This window comes from Clarias gariepinus, chromosome 25 (assembly GCF_024256425.1).
Source record: "Clarias gariepinus isolate MV-2021 ecotype Netherlands chromosome 25, CGAR_prim_01v2, whole genome shotgun sequence".
Taxonomy (NCBI): Eukaryota; Metazoa; Chordata; class Actinopteri; order Siluriformes; family Clariidae; genus Clarias; species Clarias gariepinus.
Genome location: NC_071124.1, coordinates 6,856,852 through 6,873,216, shown reverse-complemented (window position 1 = coordinate 6,873,216; position 16,365 = coordinate 6,856,852). Strand labels below are relative to the sequence as shown.

The 16,365-nt window shown below is 38.6% G+C and overlaps 3 protein-coding genes across 3 annotated transcripts; 1 reads left to right on the top strand and 2 right to left on the bottom strand.

The window, feature by feature from the left end:
- The first annotated feature begins 236 nt into the window (after positions 1-236).
- On the top strand, positions 237-2,753 carry otol1b (otolin 1b). Its single transcript, XM_053487179.1, has 4 exons — positions 237-621; positions 747-836; positions 953-1,024; positions 1,126-2,753. Exons 1-4 carry the CDS (start codon positions 237-239, stop codon positions 2,007-2,009), a joined length of 1,431 nt encoding a protein of 476 aa, XP_053343154.1. The 3' UTR covers positions 2,010-2,753.
- A 131-nt stretch (positions 2,754-2,884) lies between these two features.
- LOC128512757 (high affinity immunoglobulin gamma Fc receptor I-like) lies at positions 2,885-5,632 on the bottom strand. The gene is made up of 6 exons (XM_053486162.1): positions 5,510-5,632; positions 5,390-5,425; positions 4,850-5,152; positions 4,054-4,320; positions 3,505-3,822; positions 2,885-3,263 (listed from the first exon to the last, which is right to left on the bottom strand). Exons 1-5 carry the CDS (start codon positions 5,532-5,534, stop codon positions 3,515-3,517), a joined length of 939 nt encoding a protein of 312 aa, XP_053342137.1. The 5' UTR covers positions 5,535-5,632; the 3' UTR covers positions 2,885-3,263; positions 3,505-3,514.
- Positions 5,633-7,703: 2,071 nt separating this feature from the next.
- On the bottom strand, positions 7,704-15,743 carry rabgef1l (RAB guanine nucleotide exchange factor (GEF) 1, like). Its single transcript, XM_053487049.1, has 9 exons — positions 15,637-15,743; positions 14,579-14,771; positions 14,237-14,412; positions 12,163-12,338; positions 10,744-10,825; positions 10,491-10,623; positions 10,273-10,364; positions 9,066-9,322; positions 7,704-8,854 (listed from the first exon to the last, which is right to left on the bottom strand). Exons 2-9 carry the CDS (start codon positions 14,755-14,757, stop codon positions 8,510-8,512), a joined length of 1,440 nt encoding a protein of 479 aa, XP_053343024.1. The 5' UTR covers positions 14,758-14,771; positions 15,637-15,743; the 3' UTR covers positions 7,704-8,509.
- Between the last annotated feature and the right edge of the window lie 622 nt (positions 15,744-16,365).

The following is a 16,365-nucleotide window of genomic DNA, read 5'->3' as shown; positions in this document are numbered from 1 at the left end:
TTTGCAACTATAGAGCTCCTGACGCAGCCTGATATAGTTTCATTAACATTTTGGGACATTTGTTAAAGTTATTATATCAGAATTTTTGTAAGCCAAGAACTATTATTTACCTAAAGATTCATTCGGCACTAATTTTAATATGGGTTGCTCATCTCTTAGCTCAGAAACAGCATTAAGTGTTTAGGCATATAAAATGTTACATTTTTAGACTTTTCTTCTTTATCTGCAGATTCACAATGTCTATCCGATCAGTCTTCTTGGCAGTGTCTGTACTGCTCTTGATGAGCGATGCCATTAAGATAACTCCACGGCCCAAGTACCAATACACCAAGAAACCTCCTCGAGAGTTGACCCACACTACCACACATGCTGGTAAACCCACAGTCACACCAAAGATAGTGGACTATACCAAGGCAAAAGGTCGTGTTTCTTCTGTTATCACTGAGAGTACCACTGTCCCTGCTAACGGATATGCGGGTTACCACCCAGATACCACAGTCGCATCCAACAGTGTGCAGGATAACTATACGCTGGACTATACAGAATGTTACCTCAACTTCTGCGAGTGCTGCCCTCCAGAACGTGGACCTGCTGGACCAAGTGGAGACATGGGACTTCCAGGTTAGTGGATACAGATCTGGCAAAGTGTTTCCAGTTTATTAGACAATTTATGGATTTTACAAGGTAGATCTGAAGCTACTGAGATACGATATAATATGATACGATACGATTTTTTTGGTGTGTAGGACAACCTGGTCAAAAAGGAGACCCAGGACTCAAAGGGGCTCCAGGACCAATAGGTGCAACTGGGATGCCAGGATTAAAGGGTGACAAAGGTGAGAATAAAAAAAATAATAAAACAGCTGAAATGTTGAAATTGTGGCAAATGCAGATGACCCTAATATTATAGTTCATAATATGACAAAACATGTTCTCATTTCCAAAAAATTAGGAGAAAAAGGTGAGAAAGGTAGCAGTGGATTTGCAGGCTCTCCAGGCAATACAGGGAAGGCTGGACAGAAAGGTGTGTGTACACAGTACATTAAATATCTAACAATGAGATGTGTACAACATGCTTATTATTATGAAATATTTGGTATTACTTGCATTTTTAACTTCATACAGGTGATACCGGACTCAAAGGTGAGAAAGGTGCAGGTGGTATGCCAGGACTCAAAGGTGCTAAAGGTGAAAAAGGAGAGCCTAGTCAAAATGTAACTAAAGGTGACAGAGGTGAGCCTGGTAAAGATGGACCACCTGGACCAACTGGCCTGATTGGAGACAAGGGTGAAAAGGGTGAAAGGGGAGAATGTGGACTTCTGGGAGATAGAGGACAAAAAGGAGAACCAGGTGAGCCTGGGCCTCCAGGTATAAGGGGCGATCCTGGCTCTTCAGGGCAACATGGAATTCATGGAAACCCTGGCTTACCTGGAGAACGTGGTGAACCTGGGAACCCGGGAATCAAGGGGGAACCCGGACCACGAGGTCTTGAAGGACCTCAAGGTACGAGAGGTCTCAGGGGACCAAAGGGTGAAAGGGGTCTTCCGGGGAAGCGTGGAGATCGTGGACCTCAAGGTATGAAAGGGACATCAGGTGACACTGTGGGCCAAGTGCGGTCTGCCTTCAGTGTAGGTCTATACCCGAGCAAGTCATTTCCACCCTCAGGCTTCCCAGTGCGCTTTGACAAGATATTCTACAATGGAGAAAACCATTATGATGTCGCCATCAGCAAGTTCAACTGTACTTACCCTGGGGTTTATGTCTTCTCTTATCAGATAACAGTGAGAAACAAGCCACTGCGTGCATCCTTGGTTGTAAATGGGGTTCGTAAGTTGCGCTCACGGGACGCACTTCAGGGCCAGGACATTGACCAGGCCTCCAGCTTGGTGCTTCTGAAGCTTGCTGCTGGAGACCAGGTCTGGGTGGAGACCCTGAGGGATTGGAATGGTGCTTATTCAAGCAGTGAGGATGACAGCACCTTTTCAGGTTTTTTGCTCTATCCTGACTGACATCAAAGACAAACCAGGGTCAGGTATTGCACTGAAATCTACTCAACCGTCATCTGTGGGATTGAGATACAGATTGAAGAGGCGTGTGGGAGTGTTTTTAAAATCCTATTCCCTCCCACTTTTAAAGGAGTTCTGATCAATCCATGCCGCCCGCGCAGACTCTCTGGATCAATTATTTTTGTTTCCACATACCAATGATACTTCCTGAAATCATAATTGATTCTGGTTCACCAAATGTAAAAGAAAGTGTACTTTAAACCGCATATAAACTAACCAGGATGAAGCAGTTAATGATGATAAAAGAATAAAAGCTGTAAATAAATCGTGCAGTGAGTAGACCATTAAACTGTACAACCACAGCTTCTTTTTATATCTGACCGCCTGCTCCTGACCCTCATAATAGTAAAAACCACCCACTCCAATGACATGCTTTTGTTGGGTCTGGCAGGATCCCAGTCCTGATGCATCCCACTGAAACACTTAACCTTAACCTGGTGTCTGATCCATCATCCGTCGACATTTCCTGTTGTTTTTAGTCGGATGGGATTCCTACATCATGTTACCCTGACTACTGTATTCCCATAATAATTTTTGTGTTTTATAATGAAAATGTATTTGCCTTTCTATAAATTTCTAACATTTTTGTCTCATGCAACAAAGCCTAGGGAACAAACACCATACACTATGAGCAATATGTCGATGTTTAAGCAATCTGTGTTAATTAAAACAAATCACAAACGTGTTATCCTACAAATGCATACATTTGTTTGACCAACCCAAAGTCAGTGATCACCTTTAATCAACTTTGATGAACACTATATATCTTATTATAAAAATTGCATTTCCCTTTAGCAGCCCATGTTATAAAACGTAGAAGCAGTTCTATGTTTTTATTGATAGTCTGTAAGAATAAAATCATGTATTACACACAATTTCCAAAGAGAAAAGGTCATGCTTTACCAGAATAATTCAGCCAATCATGCATATGTATTAAAATCAAATAGAAAAAAAAGATATTTAAGGCTCTTTCTGTGTTTTTGCATAAATAAAAAATTGTCAGATTGAAACGATAATTCACATAATCATAATCTAGTGTACACCTTACGTAATCAGTAGTAACCAGTGAACTACAGTATGTGAGAGTATTCTAAAACTGAAGAACTTGGATAATTGTTGAATGGCTGTCCATTGTCCATTGTCCTTGTGCTGTCCATTGTCCATTGTCCTTGTGCATTCCAGGTCAGGAACTTGCATCTGTTGGTGGCAAAAAGAGTTTTTATTTATTTATTGTTTTAAGATGATTAAACTGCAGATTCCGGATTAAATGTGGAAATTAATACACAGTCCCTCATTAAGGTTAAATATAAGGTTAATGAGCTGAGTAATTTAAACGTCCTTACGACATGAACTCGAATGATGAGGTATGATTATCAGATGTTAAGTAAACGTGCTACTAGTTAAAAAAAAAAAAGAAAGGAAAACTTTAGAAACATACATTCTGTCACCTAAAGTTGCACAGGACGCAGAACCCTTAGCTGCACCTTCTGGCTACTCCACCTCTCCACGTTCAGAGCCCTTACACGGACTTTGCAGGAGTAGAAACCGGCATCCTCTTGGCTCACACCTAAGATGGTGTGTGTGTTTGTGGCAGTAGCAGGTGCCATCCTACTGCCATCTTTAAAGAAGTAGTACTCTAGACTTACATCCTGTTCTCGAGTATTTAGTTTGGTGATGCATCTCAATTCCACAGAGTCCCCACTCCTCGCCAAGCCTCGACCTGTGGAAAACTCGATCCTTGGAGTCTCCAACTTATCTGGAGTCACATAAAGATGATTCAACATTAAGGACTGGATGTTAACAGTGGATAAACGCTGGGCGAGTTAGCATGCATGATCATGCGTTCACAAGATCATGCATCACTACTAGCTTAATCTTAGCAACTTGACCAGCGTCATCATACCTCCTTTCTATGGGGCAGTTTAAGTCTGTTATTTCATTGAGGTGTTTTGTTAAGCTTGGAATCCATCACTTTAAAATGTCTTACCCAATACAATCACAGAAGAAGGCACAGACTGGCCAGACTGATATTCCTGGTTCTTAAACCATGTAGCCCTGCAGGAGTACACATCATTATCCTTAAGGGTGAGGTTGGGATAGAGAAGATGTTTGTCTGGCCCTTGAAAGACCTCCACCCCGTTCTTGTAGAAGATCACATCTAACAGACGGGGGTTATCACGGACTCGACAGGTCAGAGTCATCGTTTCCTCAACAATTAATGGCTCAAATGGCGTTCGTAGAAGAACCCAACCACCTAGCGGAGAAAATAAATAACATTTTACACACACACATACACTATATGGATCAAAATATTTGGCCAAACCTGCAATGACATTGTATCCAAATGGATATACTTCAATATGGAGTCGGTCCCCCTTCTATTACAGCTTCCACTCTTCTTGGAAGGCTGTCCACAAGACTTGAGTGTCCTGTAAGAATTCTTGCTTCAAAGCATTTATGAATCTTCTATCCAGTTTATTCCAAAAGTGGGTTGGGGGGGTTCTATGCAGGCCAGTCAAGTTGTTCCATATCAAATCATGTCTTTATAGTCATTGCTTTGTGCACTGAGGAAGAGTCATGTTTGAATAGAAAAGGGCCTTCCCCAAACTGTTGCCGCAAGGTTGGAAGCATAGCATTGTCCAAAATGTCGTATCACTGGGAATAAAGGGCCTGATTCAAACATCTGATTTCAATAATTAATATGATGTCTGGCCAAATACTTTTGTCCATATAAATATATTTTGATTATTAAATCACACAATAAGTAGCACTGAAACATTTACCATCAACATCTATTTCTAGAGGGTCGCTTGGAGTTGATGTTACTGAATACGGCCAAGCTTCTATGGCCTTCTCTGCTCGACAGGTATAGTTTCCACTTTGCCGGATTTGTGCCTTCTCTAAATTGTACACCCCTGACGAGCTAAAGAGTTTTAAATCATTATGGAACCACTCATACGTCCAGTCGGATAAAGGGTCATCCGGGACACTGCAAGTCATCTGCACGTTTTCCCCTGAAAAGAGCCGCGGCTCACCAAAACTCACTGTAGCCTTGGCTTTCACTGGGGGTGGTGTGGGATCTATGTCTGCATGCATGAATTAAAAGAAAGAAAAAAAACATTCAGATGCTGGAATAGTTGGTTGCCCAAGGAAATTGGTTAGTAGTATCAATAAACCATATGAATGAATTAAGGATCATTTCCACATTTTGACAAAAATCAAGCACTTAAGATTTCTTTCCGGAGGTCCCATGATGGTTTATACTGTAACTATAACTTGTTTTAACTATTTTATTGTATTTACATGCAATAAGAAATACATACCATCCAGCTTGACACTCGCAAGCAAAGTTGAAAAAACTAAAAGAAAAAAAAATAATTTAAACCTCAAAATTTTTCATGCCAGGATACAAATACAGTACTTCAATCTTTGCACAAACTCACCAATGAATGTGTAAAAGAAGTGCATGGTGATCGCGCTGCCTTGGGATCTGTGATGTTTCAAAGCAAAACTGTGTTTTTAAAGTAAGAAACCCAGAAACTCCCCTCATGTATGCTTCAATTCCAGGAAAACAGGAAAAGAGGATCCTTTCCCGTAACAAAAAAAATGTTGGCTTCAGCAAAAAAAAAAAAAAGTGTCATTTGCACAACCAGGGTGAAATAATAACAGGAAATGCCTGCGTAAAAAGTGTAGATGCAAACTAAGACAAACAACAAAAGACAATTCACTAATTTATTTATTAATTCTCAGGCTTTACTTCTCAGTTTTTTTGTTTAAGTTAGGTTTTCACTGCATAAACTTACAGAGGACTGCGGCATCTGCATTTGGACATAACCTAATAATATTGCAGAAATATATGCAGTAGATGCATGTGGCAGAAAACATCTTGCAAATGACATCATCTGCTTTTAGGATACGTCCATACAGTACATACATACATAAATACATACATACATAATTCTGATGAACTCTATAATGACCAATTATATATAACCATGCCCTGTCCTATGACCATTAACTATAATGAAGTCATACATCATGAAGCATTTCGGTTCACAGACCTCAAGCATACAAAAGGAGGCATTCATTTGGGGCTTCCTAGAATGGTAAAAAATATATAAATATCACTGCAATAACTGATGTTAACTTAAGACTTTTAACTTGTATTAAAAACTAATGCTTTTTATCCCATACTGCAGAATAAGCTAGATTTAATGGCATTCCTTTTTTAAACTCGAATCAGGAACTGCTGAAAACTCAAGCCATTGCTACTGCCATGGCAGCAAATCCTGGTCCTTTAAATTGTTGTTTAACATCGCACTGCCGGCGGACATCTGTATTTAACAGGATCCTGAACGCAGCATAATTTAAACCGTAGTGTCTACTGAAACAGGAAAGACATGCGCTTCGGGGATGAGCTGGTGTTGGTGCTGAATTAAACCCGTTCACAGTGCATCGTCAACGTCACAAGTCATACAACACAATGCGCTGGGTGCATTTTAGACAAGTCGGATTAAAACGAGATATGTAAGATTAAAACGACATTCGCACAGCTTTTCGATGTTTAGAATCTTTCAAATAAGTCGAGTGTAAGACTAAAAGGCCACCAAAATCAATTCAACAGGAAAAAGAAATCATTAAATAATCTAATAAATAACAAGAAATCTGTAAATAAGATAAAACCCTAAATAAATCTGATCACCTGTACAGAGGATTAAGGAATATCCCTGAATAATACTTCTACATACTTGATAAACAATAAATGAATTTCGACTATGCTTCGAGTGCTTTATACACAGTCTCTTTAAAAACTGTCACAGAAAAAAAAAAAAAGGAAAAAAAAAAGGTTAAAAGTGCATACACATAGCTACCCGAAGACTGAGTGAAAGTTCTTGGCAGAAAGGAGTATTGAGAAAGTTGGCCAACACCCGTTCAGTGAGCTGTGAACGCACAGAGAGGTCACATTCATCATAAAGAATTAAACGGTTCAGAATATATCCATTCGTTTATCTTATAGGACATTAGGTTAAGTCAATCCTAGCTTGGTCAATCTCAGATCATGTTATCATGTCATCCATTTCCTCATTTAAAAATATTTATTTTTTGTAGTTACATATGCTTATTTCTCTCTATTTGTCTAGTCACATCTTTAATGTAAAAATGTACAGAAGCAAAATTTTTTAAACGAGCATTTGTTTAAACAAAGAAGCTGGCAAAGTTAAACACTCTGAGGGATCCTGCCGCGTCCCATTGGCTCATCATTACAGTTTATAAAAGGAGGAACTAGCTGATCAGATCGCAACCTGAACCATCCAGGCGCTGTTTTGAAATCTGCCTTAACTACACAAACCTATACTCCGAGATCATAAACTACACTGAAGCTTTCTTTGCTACCTTCACAGGGGCAATTTGTTACACGTGAAGCCTCCAAGTCTGGCTGACAGAGGAACTGCAACAGCAAAGAATAAATTAAATAAATGGCCTCAGAGGGCAGAGCTAATTTCAGGGTTTTTTTTCCTTTCTTAATGCTTGAATGATTCATAGGTCATTGTGTGGCTTAACGAACAAAAAACATTCCTGTGGAACTGCTCAGGTACAGGGCTGGACTGAAGAAAAAAAAAAAAAACCCTAAACAAAACAAAACAAAAAAAAACTTGGGAGTGCTATTCAGTAAAACTATATTAAAAATATAAGAAATTCTGCCTCTTTGGACGCAAAATATGTGATTCTTTAGTGTGGAAATTCATTTATTGCCACACTGACTCCAGAATTTAATTATTTTTATTTATTTATTTGTACATGTTCGTTTTTGACGTGGAAAAATATTGCAGTTCCTCTGTAGCACTAAATGATCCAAACTATTCACATACAAGCAGACAGAACATCATTGTGTGTTACAGGTGCAAATTATGATTTAAGATTTATTTATTTTTGTTTAAAATTGCAACAAAAAATTATTTTTTAAAAAATTATATGGAATCAGGATATTCATAAAATCGTGATAGTAAAAGATTCGCAATACAAACCGAATCAGCACCCATGTATACGGACATCGTATCGGCTAGACCTTGTTGATTCCTATCCCTAGTACACATACCATTTCTTCCTCCCTAATATTTTGCTTCACATGGGTAACGCTTGTCAAATGTGTTAAATAAAAAGGTTAGAAAACCTCTCGTGTGCTGTCACTGTAGAGTGTTGGCTAACTCCATCACAAACAAAATCGCGGAGTGTCGAGCTCAGCTGAAACCAAATAAATATGTGCAAATCCTTTTCCCCGAATAACGGAAAGACAAGGTGAAAGATTGCTGATTAAGTGAGGGCACCATCTCCCACTTCACATTGGCCTGCAGTCAGTAGGGCCCACACGCTGGAGTGTGTTAAATATCAACAGTAACTTTACAGAGGAACTTGGTTGATGGAACTGGTGATCTGGTACAGAGCTACCCAGCAAACACCTGAGGCTGTAGAGGAGGGGGTAAGCCCTCGCTGTCTAGATTGTCCGAGTCGATCGCAGAGGTGGACGCAGCGCCGGAGTCCAGGTGAAGCCCTTCCAGGACATTCTGAACAGGAGCCTCCACTCCGACCTCATCGTTCCAATTGATGAGATCGTTCTCCGGCCTGTCGGCTCTCGGGCCGCTTCGTGATGAAGAGGGTGGGGGAAGAGAGATTCCACGGGCCTGTGGCCTCTCAGGGGACGCCTGGTCAGACATATAGAGTTCAAACTCCTCTGTAGTCAGGTTTAGAGACCGGGCATCCAGCTTCTCTATGAACGCTATTGCACAACACTGAATGAGGAAGGAAAAAAAAACGGAGAGAGAGATTCAATCTTGACATGTTTCCCAACAAAGGAAACTTTTAACACAATCACCAAATATTATATTAGAGCATGGGAAAAATAAAGGCAACGCGTGTTCAACATTCACTTTATACAACAAGGACAAGTTCATATGCCGATCTCCGGTTTAAAAGTGAGCAGTGTTCAGGATAAACACGCACCAGGTTGGTGAAGTAATACCCGTCTTCGCCGCTCATCAGGCGCCTGGGGTTGCAGAAGCGGGTGATGTACTGGATGTTGGACTGCAGCCGAGGCGGGTTGGCCTTTAGCACCACGAAGATGAGCACGGGGAGGAAGTCGTCAGCCGACGCGGCCTCTCTCTTGCTGCGCTTAATGGCGCTGAAGATGTGCTTGCTGCACCTGGTGACGTAACCCAGTTTATCCTTGGGCACTCGCTTGGAATCCATCTCGATTATATCTGTAACACAAAGCATTTAAATGACCGGTTTAGTGGGTCTTTGCATTAAATCAGAAAAAAAATTTAAACATACACCTGTACATATGTCCATTACTAATAAGTTTGTGGTGGAAAAACACTGAAAACACAAGCCAAACCTCAGATTTATATAAATATATAAATGTACTTGTTTAAATATATAATAGCTAGGAAATTGTACACCAGATGCTCCACATATATCAATGTAAAAAGTGTACAATACTGTATAGAGAGATTTTTTGGAAGGAGTCTCCAGTGTGAGTCAGTATGAGGTTTATCTCATTATGAATAATTTTTTTGCAGTATTTAATGTCAAAAATACAGGCTGGAATAAAAATACAGACTGGTGAGGGAACTATTCTCAATTTCTAATGCCGGGATGCATGTGATAATAGGAACTAACATGCTTTGCAAACGTTCCACAACATTAAACCTTTCTTTTTTAACGCCATATCAGCTTCTATGACTATATTCATGGCGAGAGTCAGATTTCTTATCCAATATTAAACCAGAATGAGTTTAAAATTTATTTTTTCTAAGAACTTTAAAACTACATTTGGATTTACTTGTTTAAAAACTTTTTTTTAAAGTGTCAACAGAATAAAATAAGTTCCTTAAAGGAGTAAAAGAGTTACAGTCAGATAAAATTTTGTTTGATGGTCAGCTGAGTTCTGCATAAAAAACATTGTGGTGGATTTTCTCTAAACAGAAAAAAATGTGTGCGTAGCTTTTGAGTGTTCCACAACATTGTGGAAGTGATGGTGTTAAATTAATAAAAAATAAATAAATAAAAAAAACACGTTTTGCATCGTAAATCACGGTAACTTAAGAGAAATACAACCTGGTGGTAAAGGTAACTTCGATTGGCAACAGCCTGCATTACACCACTCTATTGTTGATTTTTTTTTTCTATAACCGCAAAAAAACCTTACCAGTGATCGCCCTGTCCAGACTGTCTGCCACTGCAGGGATCTCCTCTTTTAGTGGCGCACACAGCATCTGAACCGTAACCCAGTGCAAAGCCCTAAAGATACACAAAACCTTTAATCAGACTTGAAAATAAAACACACAGACCTTTCTGTAATTAACAATGTTGTCAAATAATACACATGTTAACAACACACGGTGTGCCTGGCCACCGATGTCGCACCTGATTCTCTTCTGGATGGCCAAGTCTTTGGCCTCGTCCTCTGCAGATTCAGGACAGAAAACCTGTTCATACAACTGCAGCGTTATGTACTTCTCCACTTCATCCATTATTGCTTCTACCCGCTCTGGATTCCCTGACATACACACAGACATAAACACCAACAACGTTTAGAAAAAATAAAAAAAAAACTCAATCAAATTATCTATAAACCTGTAATAACATTTGCCTTTAAGGAACCATATATTCTTAATACCTTTGTAGATATTGTGCAGCCGGTCAGACATGCTCTGGTAAAAGTCCTGCACAGCCTCCGAGAGATCGTCTGCGCCAAGATCCTGAAAAAAGATCAGAAAACACCATTTAGCATCAATGATAACACATTAGCTACTAAAAGAGTAATAAACTGAGTATTAAATGTACAGGTAGTCCCCGACTTACGAACATACAAGTTACGAATTTCTACGGACACGAATGGACTGGCGTTCTACTTCCGGTTCCGGTTCACCAGATGCCAATATTTACAATTAAGCCAATATGATATTTTCAGCGTTTAAGTGAATGTATAAAATGTTAATGTCAACAAACAGTGGAAAACAGCTCTGAAACAAATTGGCAATCCGGGATTCTTTTCGCGATTTAAAAGGCACATTTGACTTTATGTGCAAACAACAAATTAATTTCCTTAGACGTGTAGTTTTAAGCCATATGATGGCAGTATGGGAAAAGGGACAGATTTATTCAAGTGGATTGGTATGCTTTACATTGTATATTCAAATGTATCAAAGATGTACAAGATTTACTTTGTCAGACATAAGAACAAATCTGACTTATGAACGTGCTCCAGGAACAGAACTCATTCCTAAGTCGGGGACTACCTGTACTGTATTCCTTAGTATACTTAGTAACCTTAAATCTGGTATAAATAGGTCTGGCACTTCTTTTATACCTCAATTAGCCACAACATTACGACATAAATATTAACCTTAATATAGTAGTTCCCCTTTTTGTCACTTGGGTGGATCTGGTCCCTCACGCCATGACTTTGCAAGATCTCTGAGGGCGTGCTGTAGCATCTGCCAGCTTTTGAATGCTGTGGATTGCGGGGTGGGGCCTCTACGGCTTAGTCTTGTTTGTCCAGTGCATTCCATGAATGCTTGTTCAAATTGAGATAATTTGATTACTTATTTTCTTCGTTTTTTTATTTTTTTAAAAAAATTTTTATACAGACCCAACTAAATTCAGAAGAAAATACAGCTGGCAGGTACAAAAAATATTTGTTTTTGTAAAAATGTCCTGTTTGGGCCATTTTAGGTTTTTGCCCATTTGGAGCACTACACTACTAAACACATACAGTACAGCTAGTTGCATTGTAAACTACGCAAGAAAAAAAATCAAGCACTAATATTTTATTGAACAAATTTTAGCTTTGATAACAACGTTTAATTTTTCCATCGGGAGTAGCACTTATTTTGGCAGGAATCTCGCACTAATGATGGAGTTGAACCACTCCATTAAGTCTTTAAATCAAAATCACAATGAGTTTAGTGTTAGGCTATTTCATGTGTGACAATTATCCGTCACACTCCCGGAACCAAAACAGGTCAGCTGACTACATTTTATTACCATACATTGTAAGTACTTGCATATTTAAAGTCAAACGATGACTAAATACCTTTTTGTAAGCTACACTGTGACAGAACGAATGGCATTGTTTAAAAATGTCCCGTCCAGGCTTTTGCATGGTCTTCAGGAAATCGATGAACTGTCTTGTGGCCTGGTCAGGTTCTGTAGCCTGTAACTGCTGACTGATGGACGTGGTGGGAGGCGGCTGGCTGGGAGTGTTGACATCTGATGGGGCAAAAAAAACAAAAAAACAAAAAAGAAAAGAATCACGTATTGTATTTTCCTTTACCACTTAATACTAGGCAACAATGCATTAACAAACAAGCTCTTTTTTTGTTCTGAAACCACACGAGTGGACGTTACCAAAATAATCATCTCTGGATGTCTGATGCATTACACATGTTAGTTAAAACGGACCAAAAACAGCCATTAACTCACGTTCGATGAATCCACCTGTCTCTATTCTTTAAAAACAAAGTGCCAGTGTAAGGATATGACCTTTTTGTGTACACACCCTTTCCTTAAAAGCAAAACACGTGTCCAACTTTATCTTTCCAGTTTCAGTGTAGTTATGGGAACAGCAGCTTACTGACTTCTAGTGTTATCACTTCTTTCATATACATGAACATATCCAGCATGTGCTTAAGCACTGTCTTGTGTTCTAATCTTGTCCTGTCTCTGTCCTGACATTGATTTGTTATCCAGCTGTGTTCACTGGTTTTGTGTTCGTTTTTTAGATTAGTTTGTCTAAGTGCCAGAATCATTCAAAAACAAGTCATTCTCTATTACATAAAAATAATCCCGCCAAAATGCTGAAAAGAATCAAAAGATTTTGGGATGTTCTGTTTTTGGTGGTAAAGTGCTTAACACTGTGGCCACACACCTCCCAGGGTCAGGCTTCAACAGATGGTGGAGTTGAATCAACAAGTTTAATCTTTACGTCATGTTCTTCACAGTGCAAAGACATTGCGAGGTAGAGGTTAATTGCCCTGTAGTGTTGTCTGTAGTGCGCAAGTGTGTGAGAGTGTGTGCCCTGCAATGAACTGGCACCCAGTGATCATAACAAACTCTTAGACATATTTCTAAAAATAGATAATGATGTGATGTTAGTACCAGTGGCAATCATTCTGCTGCTGACACACATCTCATATCATGTCATGTCACATCCACACACCATTTTTTTTTACTTTTTTTTTTTTTTTTTTTACACTTTTTATACTTTCATATTTTTTATTATTTACAGTTTACACTTTCATTCTGTAAATTCTGTTCCTGTGTCATTTATTTTTATTTGAATTCTATTTTATTTTGGAACTTCAATTTTAAGCTAAAGTAGATCAAGTTCTATCGTTAGTTTACTTTTATTTTCTAGTGCAATGTTTTTTCAATTTCTTCTTAAATTGAATTAAATTCCAATTTTACTGTCATGTACACAACCACACACAGTATGATATGCGCTGAAATGCTTGTACAACTAAAACCAAAAGAGTACAATTAAAGAAGACAGATTTTTTAATAAAATAAAATAAAAATTTATTAAATAAACAAATAATAAATAAAAACAAAAAATAAAATCAAAATATTTTTGTTAAACACAAATAAAATTAAATTTTAAAAATGAACATTTAAGATGGAATTTTCATTTGTAGTGTAACTCTTCTATTTTAGATCATGGGCCTTCGTATAGGGATTTCACTTCATATCATACTGTGTATGGTTGTGTATGTGACAAATAAAAATGTAACTTGAATTAGAACCATGGTAAAAACGTCCTTCATTCGTATGTACGAGGATTCTGGAATCAGCTATTTAAATGCTTTGTACACAAGTTTTAAAGCTCTTGAATCACACAGATAAGGCAGAATTACAATAATCCAACTGACACAAAGGCATGACCAAGCCTCTCATGACCACAAGTGGACGAAATGTCACAACCTGTAACGATAATACTGTGAGCCATTTACAGACATTACTCATGAACTGAGCTGACTCAGAGCCTTGATCTTTAGAGTGAAAGCAGCATCTTACATTTCATGACATTTCGACTTTATCTTTATTTAACCACAACATCCCCTAACATAAACACAGTGTATCATCTTGTCGGGAAAACCCCCCAGACTTACCTCTGCCTAGCGTCGTCTTTGCAAGCGTGGTGAAAAATTTCTTTCCTGAGGGGACAGTGCGAGATTTTTGACTGTTTCTCTTCTCTTCCGGTTTGCTCAGCTGGGCGGGCGAGGTTCCTGAGTCTGCCCCCTGGTTCCTACTTGCATAGGCTGCCTCTTCTTCTTCTCGTTGCAGTCTGGATGAGAAAACAGAAACAGTGCAAACAACAGCAACGATAAACACATACACAAAATAAAAACGCAGTGTAAAATCAACAGTCAAAAATTATCCGCACTCCGGCTATATTAAAACATCTGCTGGTAGGTGCAAGGCCACATTTAACTACCCATTTTCACTCTCACCTTGCTGCAAGTGCATGGTCATCCTCAATCTGCTTGGCTTGTGACTTATGGTGATCCTCACGCCAACATTTAGAACAAAGACCTCCCCAGGCTGAATTGCCATAAAATCCACAGCCTTTCGTGCAAAGCAAGGCCGCCTGATCCACGTAGATTCCTCGACGTTCGCTTCCTGAATCCATTCTCCTTCGTCCACCTGTGTAAGGTAAAACAAGATTTTGGTACACTTGGACAAGAAGAATGTCACATATCAAATTAATTATCATAGGTATTGCCAGTATGACGGTTACTTATCGTCATATTGAAATAAAAACAAGAAAATATTGCACAAAATCAGCAAATAAAATTGAATGGCAAACAGTTAGCATCAGATAATTCATCACAATGATTTAAGCTTTCATGAAAGTATTTGACTCACAGAGTCAGATCAGGAATCGATTCAATGACTCAGAGTCAATTTAACTCTGTAAAACTGATTTGGGCTTAAATTACTGATGAAGTTGTGAGTAGACGTGTAAAAATCTTTTAGTAATACATTTTAATGTTTCTCTCACTATTAAAGGCCGTTAAATTAAACGACATCAAAAAGCAAAAAGTGTAAAAAAAAAAATGTCATTTATAAAAGAATAATTTTTTACATGGACTTGACATTGGCCGTAATCCATACAGTCCATATTCGAAATGTAGTGCACCAAAAAGGGTGCCTGCATCCGTTATAAACAGACGGCGTGAGCTGAAGTGCCTAGGTAATAAAGACTTAATTTGTAACACAGCCGCTTCTGAACAATCCAGAATCGGAACAATTAACATACCAATAATAATATTAACGTGACAACAACAAACAATTATCACTATCTTAGTAATAGTTAAAACCGTAAGTTATATAATCACCTAACATTATTATTTGTAATCAGAAACACGACATCATTATGTTTCCCTTAAAGCGAACACTTAGCTACAGAGAAAGGAAACAGCCTAGCTGCTAGGTTCAGTAATACAACAATACACTAACCGACACCACAAACACACTTAGAATTCATAAGTTAACATCTTGTAATTACCGGACACGAAAAACACTGTCAGTGAGGTCTTTCCACACTCATAAAATTATAAAGATCGCCTGAAAGTCAGACGAGACATCCAACCCAGCTGCTTCCATTTCCTGTGCGTTAACTCTGCGCAGCCTGTCAAAATAAAAGTCAGCTGAGCGGCTGGGCTGTGACGAAATAGACACTAATGACGAAACAGTAACTCTAATTTCTTGTGTTTCCTTTTTCAGTTTAGTAGCCAGTAAATTCATACGTACTCACTTTTTCATAATTTATACTGCTTTACCCCGTATAGAGGGCCGCAGGGGGCCTGGAGCCTATCCCAGGAGACATAGGTTTCTTTGTACTGTGGGAGGAAACTGGAGTACATGGAGGAAACCCACCAGCCCGTGGAGGACATGCAAACCCCATGTTTTTTCTGTAAAATTCAAAAATAATTCATATTTTGATTATGATTAATTTTAAAAGCTAAATCAATTCAGCATAACAAAATAGTTTATTTTATTTGATAAGTGAAAAGTGTCCCCACTAGGCCTGAAAAAATTATTGTCCAGAGCAACGGATCACATGTTCAAATCACTAAAATTATGAATAAAAATTATTTATTGCATGCTGAGTAAAATAAACACAAGTTAACCATTGCTACCATTACCAGCGAATGGAGTGTGTGGTCAACTCGCTGAGGAATGCCTATGACACAATCATAGTATGATGTAAAAATTGATGATGACGCTGCCTACG